Below are 20464 nucleotides of genomic sequence, written 5' to 3'. Positions count from 1 at the left end.
CACCTTCCCTCAACCCAATAGGCTTCTTGGGGTGGAACCTGGAGAGCTAGACAGCCGTGCTGGCGTTTCTCCACACGCACACATCCTGCCCTTGTCTCCCACTTCCTCCTGGTTGGTTTTTGAGGAGACATGAGAGAATAAAAACTAAAATGCAGTGAGTGACATAATTTTAAAAAAAAATACACACACATATATCCACACTTATAGGTACATACGTATATAAATACCTAATAGCTGGTATTTACTGAGCTGTTTTTCCTATGAGCCAGGCACTGTGTTGAGCGTTTTCTGTAGATCATCTCACTTCAGCTGCACAGGACGTGAGGCAGGCACCCTATGATCCCCATATTATAGGCATGGCTATTTCAGAGCAGGTGGCTGAGGCCATGGTCTGCTCTTGACCATAAGCTGAGAAGCTGGGGAGACAGTGCGGGAAGGAGGCATTGGTGGGGAGGTGACTGCCAGACAGGGGTTGTCTGGAATGGAGGGGAAGGAGAGGCGCCAGAGGGGATCTCTGTAAAATGTCTCTCCCCTAAGTGCTGAATTCCTATTTTTTCTCCTCTCTGCTAATCTAACTCCTTTTGCTTTAGGTGAGAATAGCCAGGAGTTCAGCCCCACCTTTTCAGAACGCATTTTCATCGCTGGGTCCAAACAGTACAGGTAAGCAGGGGAGACAAGCCTGAGTGGGAAGGCGGGGACTGGACCCAGCGTCCTCGTCCCCAGCGCTTGCCTGGGCCGCTCCTGCTGACCCCAGGCTCCCTCCCTCAGCACCTGTGGTTGAGCTCCTGGAACTCGCCCAGGCTTTCCTGGCTGAGCCGCTCTCTCAGCCAAATAAGCTTTTCAAAGGCTTTTCACAGCTTGTGGCTGACTGCCTCTGGGCCACATCAACTTGACGTTTTATTTTTATTCTCCTCAGAGTCCTTAATGCACCTCCTCGTTTCCCATCAACAGGGAGGGTACTGGGAACAGAAGCTGCTTCCCACTCTTGCGTGACTGTGAGCGCAGTTCGGGTTGGTCAGGGGGCCTTCTACTGTCCTCTATGTGAGAAACCTGCTGGTGCCTTTTCTCCTGGGAGATGCACCAAGTAGGGATGTGGGCGGTAGAAAAGGAGGGGACAGATAGACTTGGTGGCCCAGTAGAAAGGAAGCCAGGGTGGGGCTCAGTCTGTTCCCAGGTTCTGCATTCCCCCACAGATGATTTTTTGAAAAGAGTTCAAGCGCCGGGCGTGATGGCTCTCACCTGTAATCCCAGCACTTTGGGAGGCTGAGGCGGGTGGATCACGAGGTCAGGAGATCGAGACCATCCTGACCAACATGGTGAAACTCCATCTCTACTAAAAATACAAAAATTAGCTGGGCATGATAGTGCATGCCTGTAATCTGAGCTACTTGGGAGGCTGAGGGAGGAGAATCGCTTGAATCCGGGAGTTGGAGGTTGCAGTGAGCCGAGATCACACCACTGCACTCCAGCCTGGTGACAGAGTGAGATTCCGTCTGGGAAAAAAAAAAAAAGAGTTCAAGCTCCCTCCCCTATCACCAGGCAGGTTTTTGTATCACTGGAGTTTGGAACGTGCTAGTGATAAGATTGTGGGGAGGGCAGCTGCCTTGGAACCAAGAAAGGCTTAGAATCTGGTGGGATTCCTTCTGCTGTCCTGGGTGCCTTTTGGCCCAGAGTAGGAGCCTTTGATAGACATACTTCTTTCAGCTGTCCAAGAGAAGCCTGTAGGCTTCCAGTGGTCCCCAGGACTACCATGAGTCTGCCTCCTCTGTGGGGACAGAAGATGAGGCCAAGGGAGGGTGGCTGAGGCCATGATCTCCTCCACAGCTGTTGCAGCAACCCATCTGTTGCCAGGTCCTTTCATACTTGGCAGGGACCCCAGTCCAGTTAGAGCCATGGCAGTGATGAGCCCCGAGGCCAGCAGAGAAGGGCAGGCTCCCCGGTACCAGGCAGCAGTCCAGGGTGTCACCTTCAGCAGCAGCCAGGGACCCCCAGGAACCGTGAGAGTGGAGGTGACCAGCCTTACCTGTTCCTCCATCCGGAGGCAACAGAAACAAGCTCTGCTCAATCAGAGCTGAGAGGCCTGCCATGAGCCTGGCCCCCTCCTGGGAACTCTCCAGGGGCAGCTGACCTTGGAGAGCAGTGAGCAAACCGTGTCTCCTCCCCCAACTCTCCCCAAGAAGTGCTGAGTCTGTACCCCATCACCATAGTAACAAGCACAGCTTCTTGGCAACTTGCCTTGGGGCCAGACACTGAGCTGGGCTTTTTAAATGAACTAAATTATTGAAACCTCATTTCCACCCTGCATGGCAGAAAATACCAAACCCATTTTATAAGTGAGAAAACTGAGGTTCCTTGGGATTTAGAAACTTGGCCGCATTCACATAAGTAACGGCAAGCTGGGATTTGACCTTGGATCTGCAGGAGTCCAGATACAAGTGTCTGGGCCATTGCCTCTTCCTGCCTCCTTGTGCTCAATATGCAGATCTGTCCCTTTTTTGACAGCCAGTCTGAGAGTCTTGATCAGATCCCCAACAATGTGGCCCATGCTACCGAGGGCAAAATGGCCCGTGTGTGTTGGAAGGGAAAGCGTCGTAGCAAAGCCCGGAAGAAACGGAAGAAGAAGAGCTCAAAGTCCCTGGCTCATGCAGGAGTGGCCTTGGCCAAACCCCTCCCCAGGACCCCTGAGCAGGAGAGCTGCACCATCCCAGTGCAGGTGAGACCCTCCACCCACTGCCCAGACCGCAGGTTCATGGGGCCTTAGAATTGGAGCCTGTGCCTTGGCCCTGGCCCTCTGTGCTGACAGCTGTGTTTCTCCCCACAGGAGGATGAGTCTCCACTTGGCGTCCCATATGTGAGAAACACCCCGCAGTTCACCAAGCCTCTGAAGGAACCAGGCCTTGGTCAACTCTGTTTTAAGCAGCTTGGCGAGGGCCTGCGACCAGCTCTGCCTCGATCGGAACTCCACAAACTGATCAGCCCCTTGCAATGTCTGAACCACGTGTGGAAACTGCACCACCCCCAGGACGGAGGCCCCCTGCCCCTGCCCACGCACCCCTTCCCCTATAGCAGACTGCCTCATCCCTTCCCATTCCACCCTCTCCAGCCCTGGAAACCTCACCCTCTAGAGTCCTTCCTGGGCAAACTGGCCTGTGTAGACAGCCAGCAACCCTTGCCTCACCCACACCTGCGCAAACTGGCCTGTGTAGACAGTCCAAAGCCCCTGCCTGGCCCACACCTGGAGCCCAGCTGCCCGTCTCGTGGTGCCCATGAGAAGTTTTCTGTGGAGGAATACCTGGTGCATGCTCTGCAAGGCAGCGTGAGCTCAGGCCAGGCCCACAGCCTGACCAGCCTGGCCAAGACCTGGGCAGCAGGGGGCTCCAGACCCCGGGAGCCCAGCCCCAAAACTGAGGACAATGAGGGCGTCCTGCTCACTGAGGTAACTAATCCCCCAGCACCTGTATACGTCCCTCCACCAGCAACCTGGGGGATGCTTTTCTCTCTTTATCAGAGTCACTCTTATCTGTGGTGACAAACAGTAGGATAGTGCTCACTGTGGATGAAAAGTGTCATCTGTTACGCTGCCAACCTCACTTTTCACAGCCTTTTTAGCGTCTTCTGTTCTGAGTTCTTCTGGTTGGTCACCTCCTGCTTGCTGAATGCGGGCACTGCATGAATAATACACATGCTGAGGACAAGGGGAATCAGCCGGGAGCCACTGGAGATGTTATCATGGCCCCCAGAGACGGAAGATGAGGATGGGACCTGTTTTCACCACCCACCTCCTTCCCTTTTTCCTCTTGTTCACTTCCCAAATAAGTGTATAACTTTAAATGATTTTATCACACTTTGATTTCTGGGTTTTATTCCATCCATCCACTTTTTTTTTTTTTTTCTTTAATAAATTGTTTTTTGAGACAGAGTCTCACTCTGTCACCCAGGCTAGGGTACAGTGGTACAATCATAGCTCACTACAGCCTCCATCTCCTGGGTTCAAGCAGTCCTCCTGCCTCAGCCCCCCGAGTAGCTGGGACTACAAGCGTGTACCACCACGCGCAGCTATTTTCTTTTTTTAGTAGAGATGAGGTCTTGCTGTGTTGCCCAGGCTGGTCTCAAACTCCTGGGCTAAAGCAGTCCTCACACATTGGCCTCCAAAAGTGCTGGGATTATAGGTGTGAGCCACTGCACCGTCTTATTCCATCTACTTTTTAATTTTTTAATTTTTTGTTTTGTTTTGTTTTGAGACAGAGTCTTACTCTGTCGCCCAGGCTGGAGTGTAGTGGCACTATATCAGCTTACTGCATCCTCCCCCTTCCGGGTTCAGGTGATTCTCCCACTTCAGCCTCCCGAGTAGCTGGGACTACAGGTATGCACCACCATGCTGGGCTAATTTTGTATTTTTTGGTAGAGACAGGGTTTCACCATGTTGGCCAGGCTGGTCTCAAACTCCTGACCTTGAGTGATCCGCCCACCTTGGCCTCCCAAAGTGCTGGGATTACAGGTGTGAGCCACCATGCCCGGCCCCTCCATCCTCTTTTAACATCATCCTTGACCCCGGCCCCTCTTCACTGTTCCTCCCTTCCCTCCACCTAGCGCCTGAGTTTTGTTTTTTCATTGTCAAGGTGATTGGCAGTTCTGTTTCTGTTTCACCATCACAAGTCTGGGATGTTTTTCATCACAAGGATCAGTGGCTGCAGCCCATGAACCCCTCCCTCGCCTTCACCTCATTCCTCTACCCCCTCTCTGGGGCTGCCCAGCCCAGATCCCCGTCCTCGCCCCAGGGCTGCCTGGTTGTGAGGGCTCAGCTCAGCAGCCCTGGCAAGGTCACTAGCTGGAGGGCCTTCCTCATTGTAGCCCTGTAGCCCTCTGCTGCCCTGGCCACTAAAACTGGCCTCTCTCTCCTGCCAACCCCAGAAACTCAAGCCAGTGGATTATGAGTACCGAGAAGAAGTCCACTGGGCCACCCACCAGCCCCGCCTGGGCAGAGGCTCCTTCGGAGAGGTGCACAGGATGGAGGACAAGCAGACTGGCTTCCAGTGCGCTGTCAAAAAGGTATGCCAGGGCTCAGGGGCTGAGTGAAGAGGGAAGCCAGGAAGGGGGCCTGGTGTGTTCCCTCTGCTTTCTGTCAAGGACAGTCGCAGGGTGACTGTGGGTCTGACTTGTGAACAGAACTTGGCTGTCACTGGTCACCTGAGGTCGGCTGGAACTGGAAGGGAGCAGCCTGTCACGTGTCCTGGCCTGGCCGCTGCCCTTGGCATGTGTGTATGTGAGAGGCAGTGTGAGAGGACACACGCGGCCTCGGTGTCTCAATATAGCCAGGGCCCTGAGGGGCAAGTCCCAACATGGAAGATGGTTGGAGCGTCATGAAATTCACACTGAGGTAAAACCCCTGAACCACACAGGGGGCCGCTCCCGACCTGGGCCAGATGATGGGGAAAGCAGTAGTCTCCACCTGTCAGGCGCTTCCAGCAGGAGGCCAGTCTCAGTGGGAGTCGGAGCTCTGCCCTGTTGGCCAGGTGTGCCGCAGTCCTACAAGACAGACTTGGTGGGGAAATCAAGCTTGGCAAGACAGGAAGTCAATGGCCTGGTGGCAGAGCCCTGATTCAGACCAGATCTGTCTGACCTGAGAGTTCGGCTTTCAGCCACTCTTCAGGAAGAAGAGGAAAGAAGATAGACTTGTTGTCCTAGAGTTTTGAGTAGAGACAGAAGACAGGAATCACCTCTCCCACCCCTTCATCTCACTGGTGTTAGAAGTGGAGAGCAGAGAGGACGGTGTGGCATGCTGGGCCTGGAGCTGAGGCCTCCTCCTGTCAGATTACACTGTCCGGGCCCAGAGGGAGCATCAGTGGCGGCTGCAGACCCACAGGCCTCACGGGTGTCAGTCCTTCTCCCCGTCACCAACCTTTCCCCCACCCCTGACTCTTGGATCACCTTGATTGGAAGCCACCTTGTCGCCAGTCAAAGCTCTCAGCCTCAAAGCCAGCACCAGGACCTAAGGCGCGTTTCTGTGGACCATCCCCTTGGCCCTTTGGCCAGTGTGAAGTAAGCTCAGAGAGAGACCTTGTTTCAAGTGGCTTATGTCAGAGACGCTCCAATCTCCAAAAGGAAAGCAACAAATACAGGTAGAGCATCCACAATCTGAAAACCCAAAATCTGAAGTGCTCCAAAGTCCAAAACTTTTGGAGCACCAACCTGACACAGGAAATGCTCACTGTAGCCAGAGCACAGAAGCCCGGCACACACTGGCCCCATTCAGAGCAGACACCGCCACCACCGTCCGGGGTGCCTGTGGCCTTAAGGGGAGAGGAGACAACTGGGATGTGAATGAACCCAACTTCCCTGGTGTGTCCTTGGGCTGGATGGTGAGACGGGTGAGGGGACTATCTGCAGGTATCACCCCAAACTTGAGACACACTGTGTCAAATACGAAAACTCTGCTCTCACCACCCCCGACTGGCAGCACGTGCTGAGTGCGTGCTGAGTTCTTGCCGAGTTCTTGCCAATGTGGATCATCGTCTTCCACTTGGAGGCCAAGGCCACATGCCTGACCTGCTCAGCTGCAGTTCCCCTCTCCAGGCTACCGGAGAAGGCTCAGCTGTCCCTCCTGAGAGGTGGTGGGAGGAGAGTGTGAGAGTGTGAAGAGACGCGCACCCAGCGCTGGGAGCTTAGTCACTGGGCTTCTCAGCTGTTCCCCTGCTGAGGGCCTCAGAGTCTTCCCAGGCAACAAGGTAAACAACCCTAATATAGTGGAAGAGGATAAATACTCCATGTTTCGCCCCTCCCATCCACTGCAAGGCAGTTGGAAAAACTCCAAGCACAAGATGTGGACTTCTCAGCACCAGAGCTGCAGCTCAAGCCCACCAGAGCTGGCCACTCACAGAACCACTTCCTTCCCACCCCGGAGAATACAGTGGGGATGACTCTTTGGCAGCCCGCACAGCTGCCATTGGTTGGGCAGACAGCCCCTCCTTTCCGTCAAGGCAGTGGTATCCTTTAGGGTTTTCAGCTGGAAGAGCAGGAGAAACAGTTCTCTGATGAGGGGATGGGGACCGGGAGGTGGGCCCGGCATCAGAGGTCAGGCCGCACACCGGGTCAGAATAAGTCTGTGCCCCAACAATGCTTCTTGGGGAGAATCCAGTATGTGAGGTGTCACGTGGTGGTGCCAGCACTCCCTTCATCCTCCTTCTAGAACATCCTGATCTGGATGCTGATTGGCCATGGGTCCAGAGTTTGATGCAGTTTTTTTTTTTAAGGTTTTTGTTTGATCTTTTTTTTTTTTTTTTTTGAGACAGGATCTTGCTCTGTTGTCCAGGCTGGTTTGCAGTGGCATGATCACAGCTCACTGCAGCCTCAGCCCTGCAGACCCAAACAACCCTGCTGCCTCAGCTTCCCAAGTAGCTGGGACTTCAGGCACGCACCACCACACCCAGCTAATTTTTTATTTTTTGTAGAAACAGGATCTCACTGTGTTGCCCAGGCTGGACTCAAACTCCCGGGCAGCCTCCCAAAGTGCTGGGATTATAGGTGTGAGCCACTTTGCCCCACCAGGATCCCATTTTAATAGAAGAAACAACTACCTGTTTATACACACATAAAAAGTCCATGCTGGGTACAGTGGCTCATGCTTGTAATCCCAGTACTTTGGGAGGCTGAGGTGGGAGGACTGCTTGAGGCCAGGAGTTGGAGACCAGCCTGGGCAACATAGCAAGATCACATGTCTACCAAAAAGTTAAAAATAGAAATAAAAAAGAAATTTTAAAAGTCTGAAAAGATTTCTGTCAAAGGGCATTTACCTCTGAGAATAGGACTGGGAAATGGGGACTTTTGCTTTTTTTGGTATCATTTGAATTCTTTTATAATGAGCCTATATTTGTTTGCAATTAAAAGTAAGATCAGGGCCAAGCACGGTGGCTCACGCCTGTAATCCCAGCACTTTGGGAGGCTGAGGCAGGTGGATCACGAGGTCAGGAGTTCAAGACCAGCCTCTGGCCAAGATGGTGAAACCCCGTCTCTACTAAAAATACAAATACTAGCTGGGCATGGTGGCAGGCACCTGTGATCCCAGCTATTCGAGAGGCTGAGGCAGAGAATTGCTTGAACCAGGAAGGCGGAGGTTGCAGTGAGCCAAGATCATACCACAACACTCCAGCCTGGGTGACAGAGTGAGACTCCGTCTCAAAAAAAAGTAAGATTAGGCCGGGCCTATGGCTCATGCCTGTAAACCCAGCCAGCACTTTGGGAGGCCAAGGGGGGTGGATCACGAGGTCAGGAGATCGAGACCATCCTGGCCAACATAGTGAAACCCCGTCTCTACTACAAATACAAAAATTAGCCGGGCGTGGTGGCGGGTGCCTGTAGTCCCAGCTACTCCGGAGGCTGAGGCAGGAGAATGGCGTGAACCCAGGAGGCGGAGCTTGCAGTGAGCCGAGATTGTGCCACTGTACTCCAGCCTGGCAACAGAGCGAGACTCCACCTCAAAAAAAAAAAAAAAATAGATCAGCCAGTGTGGGGCTCATGCCTACAATTCTAGCATTTCTTTGTAGAGACCCTGTCTCTACAAAAAAAAATAGCCAGGCATGGTGGCATACACCTGTGGTCCCACCTACTCGGGCAACTGAGGTGAGAGGATCACTTGAGCCCAGGAAGTAGAGGCTGCAGTGAGCCAAGATCATGCCACTGCACTCCAGCCTGGACAACAGAGTGAGACCCTGTCCCCCAACCCCACAAAAAATGGGATCCTACTCTAGTGATTATTCTGTACCATGTTTTTGTCATGCAATAATATATCACAACAGATTTCCTTATTGGCACATAGACAACCATCTTACGCTTTTTAACGGCCATGTAGAAGTTCTTATCCTAGTCAGTGGTGGATTGATAGGATCCATGAACTCTAAGAACTTCATTCAAAAGAATGTTTGTCGGTCAGGTGCAGTAGCTCACGCCTGTCATCCCAGCACTTTGGAAGGCCAAGGTGGGCAGATCACTTGAGGTCAGGAGTTCGAGACCAGCCTGGCCAACATGGTGAAACCCCATCTCTACCAAAAATATAAAAAATTAGCTGCATGTGGTGGTACATGCCTGTAATCCTAACTACTCGGGAGGCTGAGGCAGGAGAATTGCTTGAACCTTGGAGGCAGAGGTTGCAGTGATCCAAGATCATGCCACTGTACTCCAGTGTGGGCGACAGAGCAAGACTGTCTCAAAAAACAAAGTGTTTGTGTGTTGCATGTATGGGCAATCACACATTTTTGAAGAATAATTCATATCATTTACCAGATCCTCAGAGGGGTCTGTAGCCCAAAAAGGGTTAAGAATCACTCCTTTTAGGACATCTGGCTCAAGTGTGAAGTTCTGGGAGCTTCGCTTTGGCTCTGCCGCTGATCTGGGATAATGTGACCCTGGCCAAGTCAACCCAGCCGTCACCAAGCACCTGCTCTGTGCCAGACACTGTGCAGGGGCTGGGGACAGATGTGAAATCCACAGGCCTGACCTGAAGGAACCCGAGTTGTAATGGGGGATAGACATTTATATTAGGGTAAAGGTGAGCAGCCTTCAGTCCTGGACACGTGTTTAGAAGGAAAATAGCACAAGGATCAGAGGAGAATATCTTGATGGTGCTGAGAAAATAAGGCGGGACCCTCTAATATTCATTGGACATCTGTGCACAGTACTGTGGTAGTCCCTTTCACACAGTTTACGTTCCTGGAATCTGCAAAAGAATTTATAGAATTGCTCTTATGCCTTTTTTTATTGATGTTATAAAACAGATAAGAATACCAAAGAAGAGCCTGGGCACGGTGGCTCACGTCTGTAATCCCAGCACTTTGGGAGACCGAGGCGGGCAGATCATGAGGTCAGGAGATCGAGACCATCCTGGCCAACACAGTGAAACCCTGTCTCGACTAAAAATACTAAAAAAGTAGCCGAGCGTGGTGGCGGGCGTCTATAGTCCCAGCTACTCGAGAGGCCGAGGCAGGAGAATCGCTTGAACCTGGGAGGCAGAGGTCGCAGTGAGCTGAGATTGCACTACTACACTCCAGCCTGGGCGACAGAGTGAGACTCCATCTCAACAAAAAAAAAAAAAAAAAAAACCAAAGAAGGCCGGGTATGGTGGCTCACACCTGTAATCCCAGCACTTGGAGAGGCCAAGGCAGGTGGATCACCTGAGGTCAGGAGTTTGAGATCAGCCACCAACATGGAGAAACCCCATCTCTACTGAAAATACAAAAATTAGCCAGGCGTGGTGGCAGGTGCCTGTAATCCCAGCTACTCAGGAGGCTGAGGCAGGAGAATCACTTGAACCCAGGAGGCAGAGGTTGCGGTGAGCCGAGATCGCGCCATTGCACTCCAACCTGGGCAACAAGAGCGAAACTCCATCTTAAAAAAAAAAAAAAGATTACCAAAGAAAACAAGAGGAAAGTTCAAGGAGGAAAAAGTGATTCCCAGCGTCCAGCGTGCAGGCAGTTGAGTGGCAGTGGGCTCATTGCTGACAGTGCTTCCCCCTGGGGATGCTCCTGAATGTATTTTAAAACATTAGCATGGATGCCAGGCACAGTGGCTCACACCTGTAATCTCAGCATGTTCGAGGCCAAGGTGGGAGAATCACTTGAGCCTAGGAGTTCAAGACTAGCCTGGGCAATATGGCAAAACGCCATCTCTACAAAAAATACAAAAATTAGCTGGGTATGGTGCCTATAGTGTCAGCTGCTTGGGAGGCTGAGATGGGAGGATCACTTGAGCCCAAGAAGGTCGAGGCTGCAGTGAGCTGTGATTGTGCCACTGCACTCCAGCCTGGCCAACCGAGGGAGGAGACCTTGTAAAAAAAAAAAAAAAAAAAAAAAAAGTTCAGCATGGAAAGGCCTTCAGGAGGCAGAGTAGCTGGCAGCTCTGGAGTCAGGCTTACCCGAGCAAAAGCCAGGCTGTGATCTCTTATACACAGTGACCTTGGGCAGATTATTTGCCCAGGCTTTAGCTTCTTCATCTATAAAATGGGGATAATGATCCCACCAGCTTACAGGCTATTGTAAGATCTGAATAACTAATGCTTAGAAAGGGCTTTACCAGTGCTTGGGAAATGATAAGTGGGCATTAGATCGTAATTCTCATGAATATCCTCATCACAGTCCAGCCCCCTCATTTTACAGATGAGGAACACGGAAGTTCAGAGAGGAGGGGTGGCCACACGGGCGGCCAGCTTGGCCTGGAAGGCTGGGCTGCTTTCTCTGCTGGCACAGACTTCTAAAGCACCTTGTCTTTTGAAGCATCTCCTCCCACCCTCTTTGGTCTGGGTGACTGGAAATATTTTTAGCATGGACGGGACACTCTAGGAGGACTTACAGATTTCTGCAAAGTTAAAGCCAAGTTTCCCCAACTCTTTTGGATCACAGCCCTGTTAATATCTCAGTCATTGTTTCAGGGCAACCCAGGCCAAAACAAATACCCAACAGATCTGTGTATGAAGCAATGAGGTCAAATAATAAGTCTTTATCGTAACAACTTAGTAGCCATTTGAAAAGCGACACATAAGTTGAAAGAAAAAGGGTCCTTCCATTTCCAAACAGCCAGATTATTAATGGGATGTATGCCTTGTTGCACATCTCAACCCTTGAAATCAGATAGGACACCACCACCTTCATTTCCCACATTTTCTCCTTGAAGTACTTTTAATCACAGTGACCTCCAAAAACTTAGCTTCATAGAGATACATTATCAAAGGGAATGTCGTGTGATTGAACTTTGAAGCTGAACTGTCTCGAGCAAGTCGTTCATGCGGTGTCCAGCAGACGTTGTGGTGGCTGTTTCCCTCAAATGTCAGATATCCATTTGGCACCCTTCTGAGTTATCTGCAGTGCCCCGGGGTGCCTCAAGCTCAGTTTGGGGTTGGTTAGGCTGAAGACATTTGCTAACAAGTCCTGTTGTTGAATTAGTTCCAACTCAGGTTCAGAGGCTTTTTAGAGCTGGAAACACTGGCAGAGTCAAAGTTCATGGGAGGTGATTAATCAAACCAGATATTAGGGAACCAGAAGGGTGATATTTTCCACTGATAGGCAAAAATCCAAAAACCCCAGTGTCAGAGCTGTTTGCCAAGTCAGCAAGTCTGTGGAGATCGCTTCCAAGCTGGTTCTGTTACTGCCAGCGCCCCCTGGCGATGCCACTCAAGGCTTACTTGAGAACCATCAGCAGCCGGGAAGGAGGGCAAGTCTATTAAGAAGTCTAAGAGGCCGGGCGCAGTGGCTCACGCCTGTAATCTCAGCACTTTTGGAGGCCGAGGCGGGTGGATCATGAGGCCAGGAGTTCAAGACCACATGGTGAAACCCTGTCTCTACTAAAAATACAAAAATTAGCTGGGTATGGTGACACGTGCCTGTAGTCCCAGCTACTCGGGAGGCTGAGGCATGAGAATCCCTTGAACCCAGGAGGCGGAGGTTGCAGTGAGCCAAGATATCACTCCACTGCACTCCAGCCTGGTGACAGAGCGAGACTCCATCTCAAAAAAAAAAAAAAAAAAAAAAAGGTCTAAGAGACCGGGCACAGTGGCTCACGCCTGTAATCCCAGCCCTTTGGGAGGCCGAGGCGGGTGGATCACCTGAAGTCAGGAGTTTAAGACCAGCCTGACCAACATGGTGAAACCCTGTCTCTACTAAAAATATGAAAAATTAGCTGGGCATAGTGGTAGGTGCCTGTACTCCCAGCAACTCGGGAGGCTGAGGCAGGAGAATTGCTTGAACCCGGGAGGCGGAGGTTGTAATTAGCTGAGGTTGCACCGCTGCACTCCAGCCTGGGCGACACAGCGAGACTCTGTCTCAAAAAAAAAGGTCTAAGTATCAGCTTCTCTGATGTGAGCTGGAGGAACTGGGGAGCTAGCACTTCCTGAGTGCCCACTGGTTGCCAGTTACCATCCTTGTGTCGGACACCAGTTACCACTGGTGTCGGTTACCATCCTTCCAAATCCTTGCTCTACCCAGGAGCAGATACCACTGTCCCTGCTGTTTGCATATGGAAACACGTGGATGGGAAGTCTGCTGCCTTGTTTTAAAAGGCTGAGCCAGGATCTAAGCCCACAATGTTTATATCCAAGGCCGATTTCCTCCCACCAAGTTGCTGGTCCCTTTAGAAAGGAGTGGATGATCCCAGACCTGCCAGTCGGCAGTTGGCCAAACCCCTCCGCAGAAGCCTCCTTATGTTCCCAGATGCTGGGAGACAGCTGCAAACAGAATACACACTGCTCTGTCTATGTGGATGTTTTAGTCCTCTGGGAAAGAAACAAATAATTACAAGAGTTAAGAAAAGTGTTGAGGCCGGGCACGGTGGCTCACGCCTGTAATCCTAACACTTTGGGAGGCCGACGCGGGTGAATCACAAGGTCAGGAGTTTGAGACCAGCCTGGCCAGCATGGTGAAACCCTGCCTCTACTAAAAATACAAAAAGTATCTGGGCATGGTGGCACACACCTGTAGTCCCAGCTACTCGCGAGGCTAAGGCAGGAGAATCGCTTGAACCCGGGAGGCAGAGGTTGCAGTGAACCAAGATCACGTCACTGTATGCCAGCCTGGGCGACACAGCGAGACTCTGTCTCAAAAAAAAAAGAAAAGAAAACCAAAATGCACCCGATGGAGTCCAAATCTTGGTTCCTGACCATCAGATAAGTCAGAAGCCTGGCTTCTGACAGTAGACATGGATGGTGATTAGCAAAAGGACCCACATCCTAGAAATCGCCCATTTAGCTGGAGGAAAAAATGTTCTGCGTTTGGCAGATTTGAGGGCGGACAGCGTGCCAGCAGCCTGGATGAGGAATGTAGGGTTTCAGGTTTTTTTGGGGGGAGGGGGGGGGTTTTGGTTTTTTTTTTTTTGAGATGGAGTCTCACTCTGTCTCCAGACTGGAGTGCAGTGGCGCGATCTCGGCTCATTGCAACCTCTGACTCCCGAGTTCAAGCGATTCTCCTGCCTCAGCCTCCCGAGTAGCTGGGATTACAGCCTCATGCCACCACGCCCAGCTAATTTTTATATTTTTAGTAGAGACAGGGTTTTGGCCAGGATGGTCTTGATCTCCTGACCTTGATCTCCTTGATCCACCCGCCTCAGCCTCCCAAAGTGCTGAGATTACAGGCATGAGCCACCGCGCCCGGCCGGAATGTAGTTTTTTTGTTTTTGTTTTTGTTTTTTTTGAGATGCAGTCTCGCTCTGTCGCCCAGGCTGCAGTGCAGTGGCGTGATCTCAGCTCACTGCAAGCTCCGCCTCCTGGGTTCACACCATTCTCCTGCCTCAGCCTCCCAATAGCTGGGACTACAGGCGCCCGCCACCTCGCCTGGCTCATTTTTTTTTGTATTTTTTAGTAGAGACGGGGTTTCACCGTGTTAGCCAGGATGGTGTTGATCTCCTGACCTCATGATCCGCCCGCCCTGGCCTCCCAAAGTGCTGGGATTACAGGCGTGAGCCACCGCGCCCGGCCCAGAATGTAGTTTTTATGCGGCTGTTTTTGCACATGGGCAGCACTCCAGAACTTTAATTAAGTTCAGGAAGTTGCTCCTGATACCAAGGGCACGGGATATTTAGGCTCTGAGGGTCCAGCAGGTCCCCCGGGCCCCTGCATAGCCACTGGAAACAGCAGCCTCTGTGTGTGGAGCACCGGGGTCCTGACAGGATGTCAGGGACCCAGCTCTGGTCCCCTCATCCTGTCTCACAGCTGCCTCTGGGCCCTTGCAGGTGCGGCTGGAAGTATTTCGGGCAGAGGAACTGATGGCATGTGCAGGATTGACCTCACCCAGAATTGTCCCTTTGTATGGAGCTGTGAGGGAAGGGCCTTGGGTCAACATCTTCATGGAGCTGCTGGAAGGTAAGGAGCCAGGTCCCACTCTTGCTCCAAATTCAGTGCCAAGGGTTCCCTCCTGAGTCTTGCCCAAGTTGGCTTGGTCACTGATCCATCCATTGTTAACCTCTTGACCCTATGACCCTGCTTTCCACCACCTGCCCTGTGCTCTTGCCCTTGGCTGGCATGGAGGCTCGAGCAAGTCCTAGGTATAGCCTGGCCTTTGTTCTCCTAGGTGGCTCCCTGGGCCAGCTGGTCAAGGAGCAGGGCTGTCTCCCAGAGGACCGGGCCCTCTACTACCTGGGCCAGGCCCTGGAGGGGCTGGAATACCTCCACTCACGAAGGATTCTGCATGGGGACGTCAAAGGTAAGGCCCAGGCCCCACGGCCCTGCTCCCCAGCAGGCTCTTCTCTCACACCATCCTGCCTGATCTCCTCTCAGTTCTGGGCTAGCCTGGTCATCTCCAGTAGCAGGCCCTGAGACAGGCTGACAGGACTCTGCCTGTAGGAAGGGGAATGATGTTCTCCAACCCCTTAGCCAAGCACTATAGTTTCTGGTAGATGGTGGCAACAGAGAACCGAAGGTCAAGCTCCCATCCAGTGGTGACCCCTGGTACGGGGTTGGGGCAGGCGAGCAGAGTGGCAGCGTTCCCCCAGAGTAAACCCTGCTCCTGTCCCCTTGCCCTCAGAGATCCTGTCTGCCTCTAGCCTGAACTGATACCCTCCTCCCTTCCTCCACAACTGATGAAACTAATCAGAAGCAGCAGCTGCCACGTAGGGTCAGCCAGAAAATTACATCACTGGAGGGCAGGCCAAACCGAGCCAGGGTGGGCTGGGACCCGGCATGACTCACCTGTTCCTCTTCCTCCCCGGGGCGGCCTGGCAGCTGACAACGTGCTCCTGTCCAGCGATGGGAGCCATGCAGCCCTCTGCGACTTTGGCCATGCTGTGTGTCTTCAACCTGATGGCCTGGGGAAGTCCTTGCTCACAGGTAAGGCCCCCACCGACTGCTGTGCCCCCCAGTGCATTCATTCGCCGAATGCCTTCCATGCTTTCCAGAATGGGAATTGAGATGTGAACACTTAGGTCCACCTGTGTGTTTAAGCCCCGCACCCAGTCTGGATGATTATCGGGGTTTCTTTGTTAGGCGGAAATGCGATCATGGATGTCAGGTGCTCATCACTGATGCTCCTGTACACAGGGAAGAGAGGGAAAGGCTGTTGACTCTCGCTAGGTCCCAGGCCTTCTGCCTTGGAGGCCCCATGGCTCCCCCAGCCTCTTGTCTGGCCTTTTTAGGGGAGTGCACTGCCAGCCTGTGACCCCAGCTCTCCTGCGCCTCTGAGCACAGTTGGCTGGAAGCACAGTGGGCAGGCTGACCAAGGGGCCTGGTCTCTAAAGCCAGTGAAATATCTTTCTTTAACTCCTCTGATTATTGAAATAATCCATGCCCACTGTGAAGTATAGAGTTAAGCATATAAAAGAGGTGGAGAACAGAATTCTCACCATTCCTCTTACCCAGAGAGAGAATCACAAATTTTTTTGTTGTTTTCGTTAAGACGGAGTTTCACTCTGTCACCCAGGCTGGAGTGCAGTGGCACAATCTCGGCTCACTACAACCTCTGCCTCCTGGGTTCAAGCAATTCTCCTTCCTCAGCCTCCTGAGTAGCTGGGATTATAGGCACCTGCCACCATGCCCAGCTAATTTTTGTATTTTTAGTAGAGACGGGGTTTTGCCATGTTGGCCAGGCCAGTCTCAAACTCCAGACCTCAGGTGATCTGCCCCACTCAGCCTCCCAAAGCGCTGGGATTACAGGCGTGAGCCTCTGCGCCCGACCGAATCATGAATATTTTAGATAACTCCTTCCAGGCTGTTGTTTTTCCTGTGTCTAGTTAGCGCCATTATAACACAATTTTGTGCCCTGCTTTTTTCATTTATAGCATTAAGGATAAAATGATTTCATTCTGACCAACAGAAAAAGAATCTTTGGGAAGTATATGATTGTGTGTTGTTGAAAGACTGTGTTGACAATTCTGAAGATGTAAATTGAATGTGGACACTTGACCTCCACCCGTGTTGTCTTAAGCTCTTTTAAAATAACTTTAGTGGGCTTTTTCTTGTTACAAAAAAAAAAAAAATGTATCTTTTCTAATTTTTTTTAACTTTTATTTTTTTAAAGACAGAGTCTTGCTCTGTCACCCAGGCTGGAGTGCAGTAGCTCACTCATAGCTCACTGCAGCCTCAAGCTCCTTGGCTCGAGTGATCCTGCTGCCTCAGCTTCCTGAGTATGAGTAGCTGGGACCACAGGCATGCACCACCATGTCTGGCTCATTTTTTTTATTTTTTGTAGCTATACATGGGGTCTCAGTATGTTGCCCGGGCTGGTCTCAAATTCCTGGATTTAAGCGGTCCTCCCACCTCAGTCTCCCAAAGTGCTGGGATTACAGGCATGAGCCACTGCCTGACCCTTTTTTCTAATATCTTTTGAAGAAAGTAGAGCTAAGCAAAAATTACAAATACAGATCACCAGGAAAAAAAACCACTGTTCACATCTGCCATCTATTCTTTCAGTCTTTTATGCAAATAAGTTTTCTATTATGATTTTTAAATTTCACTTACTAGTATTTCAGGAACATCATACCAGTAATTAACCTTCTACAACCTAATTTGTAATGTCCAGCCCCTGCCCTATTTTCAAAAAACACTTTAAGGGTTTGGTCCAAAGGGCAGAGTCCATATCATGGGTGCTCTGTTGCTTGGTACAAGTTCCCAGCAGAGTCCCCGCCTAGCTCCTCCCTACAAGTTTGACTTGGAGATGTTATTTCTGTATTTAAAGTACTTTAACATGGCCGGATACAGTGGCTCATGCCTGTAATCTCAGCACTTTGGGAGGCCGAAGTGGGTGGCTCACCTGAGATCAGGAGTTTGAAACCAGCCTAGCCAGCATGGTGAAACCCGATCTCTACTAAAAATATAAAAATTAGCTGGGCGTGGTGGCTCATGCCTGTAATTCCAGCTACTCAGGAGGCTGAGGCAGGAGAATCGCTTGAACCCAGGAAGCGGAGGTTGCAGTGAGCCAAGATCGCACCACCGTACTCCAGCCTGGGTTGACAGAGCGAGACTCTGTCTCAAAGAACGAAAAAGATAATAAAATAAAACGCACTTTAACAGTGACAAATTTAAGATACCCCGAGGATTAACTGGGGTGACCATTGCCTAGGCTCCTGCCCATCAGCATTCCAGGTGACTTTATGTCTTCTCCGCCTTCTCAGGGGACTACATCCCTGGCACAGAGACCCACATGGCTCCGGAGGTGGTGCTGGGCAGGCGCTGCGACGCCAAGGTGGACGTCTGGAGCAGCTGCTGCATGATGCTGCACATGCTCAACGGCTGCCACCCCTGGACTCAGTTCTTCCGAGGGCCGCTCTGCCTCAAGGTCGGTGACGGCACCCGGCATGGCCAACATGGGGAGCTGCAGGGCCCTGGGGCCCGGGCCGCAGGCTTGAGGGGCTGCTCTGCGGTGGCAGTTGGAGCAAGGGGAGGCCTGGTCATCCATGTGGGATCCTAATTCAAATACTTGCCACCCAAATCTGGGGGTACAAAGGGAGATCCAGCTGCGGAGGCTCACCAAGTTCATGGCAGGTGAGAACTCTCTTCTGTCCATACCCTGGGCCCCATCCACCTGCCTCCTAACGGGCCAGGCCTGGAAGCTATGGGCATCTTGCTGCCTGGCTCTGGCCTGTTTTACGGGCTCCATGTGTCCCTGTCCTGGGAAAAGTGCCCTCACTGTAGCCCAGACCCCTCCATTCCTTGTGATAGACCCCAGCACAGTGGCAGCAGGGGCCGGCGGGAGTTGCACAGAGAGCAGTAACAGCCGGGTATCAGGAAATGAGGGAAGGCAGGCCTCACCTGTTGTCTTTTGTGCCCCAGATTGCCAGCGAGCCTCCGCCTGTGAGGGAGATCCCAGCCTCCTGTGCCCCTCTCACAGCCCAGGCCATCCAAGAGGGGCTGAAGAAAGAGCCCGTCCACCGCGCGTCTGCAGCGGAGCTGGCAGGGAAGGTGAACCAGGCACTACAGCAAGGTAAGAGGAGCCGTGCGCTGGCTGACCCGGGGGGGCAGAGGACAGAGGTGGACAGAAGAGACAGGTGGCCACAGGTCCAGAGCAAGGTACCCCTCAGAGCCTTAGTTTCCCCCTCTGGAGTAGGGGGTGCAGCAGCCTCGGGGTTGTTGGGAGATTGTGGCAGTACCACGCCTTGACGCAGAGGCAGCGCTCAGGAGATGGGAAAGAGAAAATTCACACACAAACTCGAAGTGCTTTTTCCATTCTCCCACTCAACTACAATCAACCCGAAGACTCCTGTGACCACATGTGTGGGGATTTCCACCCCACCAAGCCAGCAATCAGTTCGCAGCAGACACGAGCTGGGTGTCCTCTAATTCAGTTCTGTTCTAACACTATCTACCTGGAGGCAGCGTCAGAGCCCGCAACAGGAGGGCTTGATCCCCAAGACTGTGCCCCCTACCCATGCCAGTCTCAGGCCCACGTGTTTACCTGTGCTTCTGACCAACTGGCTATAAATCAGGGACCCCACGACCCCCTCCTTGGGATCGATTAATTTGCTGGAGTGGCTCACAGAACTCAGAGAAACCAGTTTATTAGAAAGGATATTACATTTACCTTTTTAATAAACATTTACCAGTTTATTAGAAAGGATATTACAAAGGATACAAATGAGATGCATAGGGCAAGGCATGTGGGAGGGAGCGCGGAGCTTCTAGGGCTTGGCACCCTCCAGGAACCTCCACGTGCCCAGCTACCAGAAGCTCTCTGAACCCTGTCTTCTTGGGTTTTTGTGGAGGCTTCATTACAAAGTCATGACTGATGAAACCATTGGCCATTGGCGAACAGCTTAACCTTTAGCCCCCTTCCCTCCCAGTATGTGGGATGGTAGGATGAAAGTCCCAGCCCTCTAATCCTGCCTGTGTCTCTCGGATGACCAGCCTCCATCCTGAAGCTACCTAGGGGCTGCCAGCCTTCAGTCAATCCATTAGTACATAGAAAGAGATCACTTTGGAGAGTAAGGCTTTTAGGAGTTATGTGCCAGAAATGGGGTTAAAGATGAAATATATGTTTACTAATATCACAAGGGTTATGATGTGTAAAGGGGGCTGAAACTCGCTAGGAATCCAAGAATACAAAATAAAGAGAGGCCGGGAGCAGTGGCACACACCTGTAATCCCAGCACTTTGGGAGGCTGGGGCAGGAGGATCACTTGAGGCCAGGAGTTCAAGATCAGCCTGAGCAACATAGCAAGACCCTTTCTCTGCAAAAAAAATTTAAAAATTAACCAGACATGGTGGCATGTGCCTGTAGTCCCAGCTACTCAGGAGGTGGGAGGATTGTTTGAGCCTGGGAGGTCGAGGCTGCAGTGAGCCACGATTGTACCACTGCACTCCAGCCTGGGCAGCAGAGACGCTGACTCAAAAAATAAATAAATGAAGCCAGGTAACACTCGAGAGCCATTTGACTGGAAAAAAGCAGAAAGTTGGTGGGATGTGGGGCTGTTGGGACCCCTCGGGTGCTGCTGATGGGCATGTGGACAAGGCTGCCCACTCTGGAGAGCGCCTGGCTGCACTCAGGCAGATGTCTGCAGACTGAGA

The 20464-nt window shown here is 51.8% G+C and overlaps 1 protein-coding gene across 1 annotated transcript in view; it reads left to right on the top strand.

Annotated features, from left to right (window-relative positions):
- The window catches only part of MAP3K14 (mitogen-activated protein kinase kinase kinase 14), a 53887-nt gene that overhangs the window by 27748 nt on the left and 5675 nt on the right, over window positions 1–20464 (top strand). Inside the window, exons 3-11 of the mRNA XM_025363206.1 lie at window positions 591–660; window positions 2503–2713; window positions 2822–3436; window positions 4912–5049; window positions 14704–14833; window positions 15042–15173; window positions 15692–15796; window positions 18076–18239; window positions 18734–18884. Of these exons, the coding sequence (XP_025218991.1) occupies window positions 591–660; window positions 2503–2713; window positions 2822–3436; window positions 4912–5049; window positions 14704–14833; window positions 15042–15173; window positions 15692–15796; window positions 18076–18239; window positions 18734–18884 (1716 nt within the window). The remainder of the gene's footprint in view (window positions 1–590; window positions 661–2502; window positions 2714–2821; window positions 3437–4911; window positions 5050–14703; window positions 14834–15041; window positions 15174–15691; window positions 15797–18075; window positions 18240–18733; window positions 18885–20464) is intronic.

Source organism: Theropithecus gelada, chromosome 16 (genome assembly GCF_003255815.1).
Source record: "Theropithecus gelada isolate Dixy chromosome 16, Tgel_1.0, whole genome shotgun sequence".
NCBI classification, from domain to species: domain Eukaryota; kingdom Metazoa; phylum Chordata; class Mammalia; order Primates; family Cercopithecidae; genus Theropithecus; species Theropithecus gelada.
This window is presented reverse-complemented; position numbering and strand designations above follow the sequence as displayed.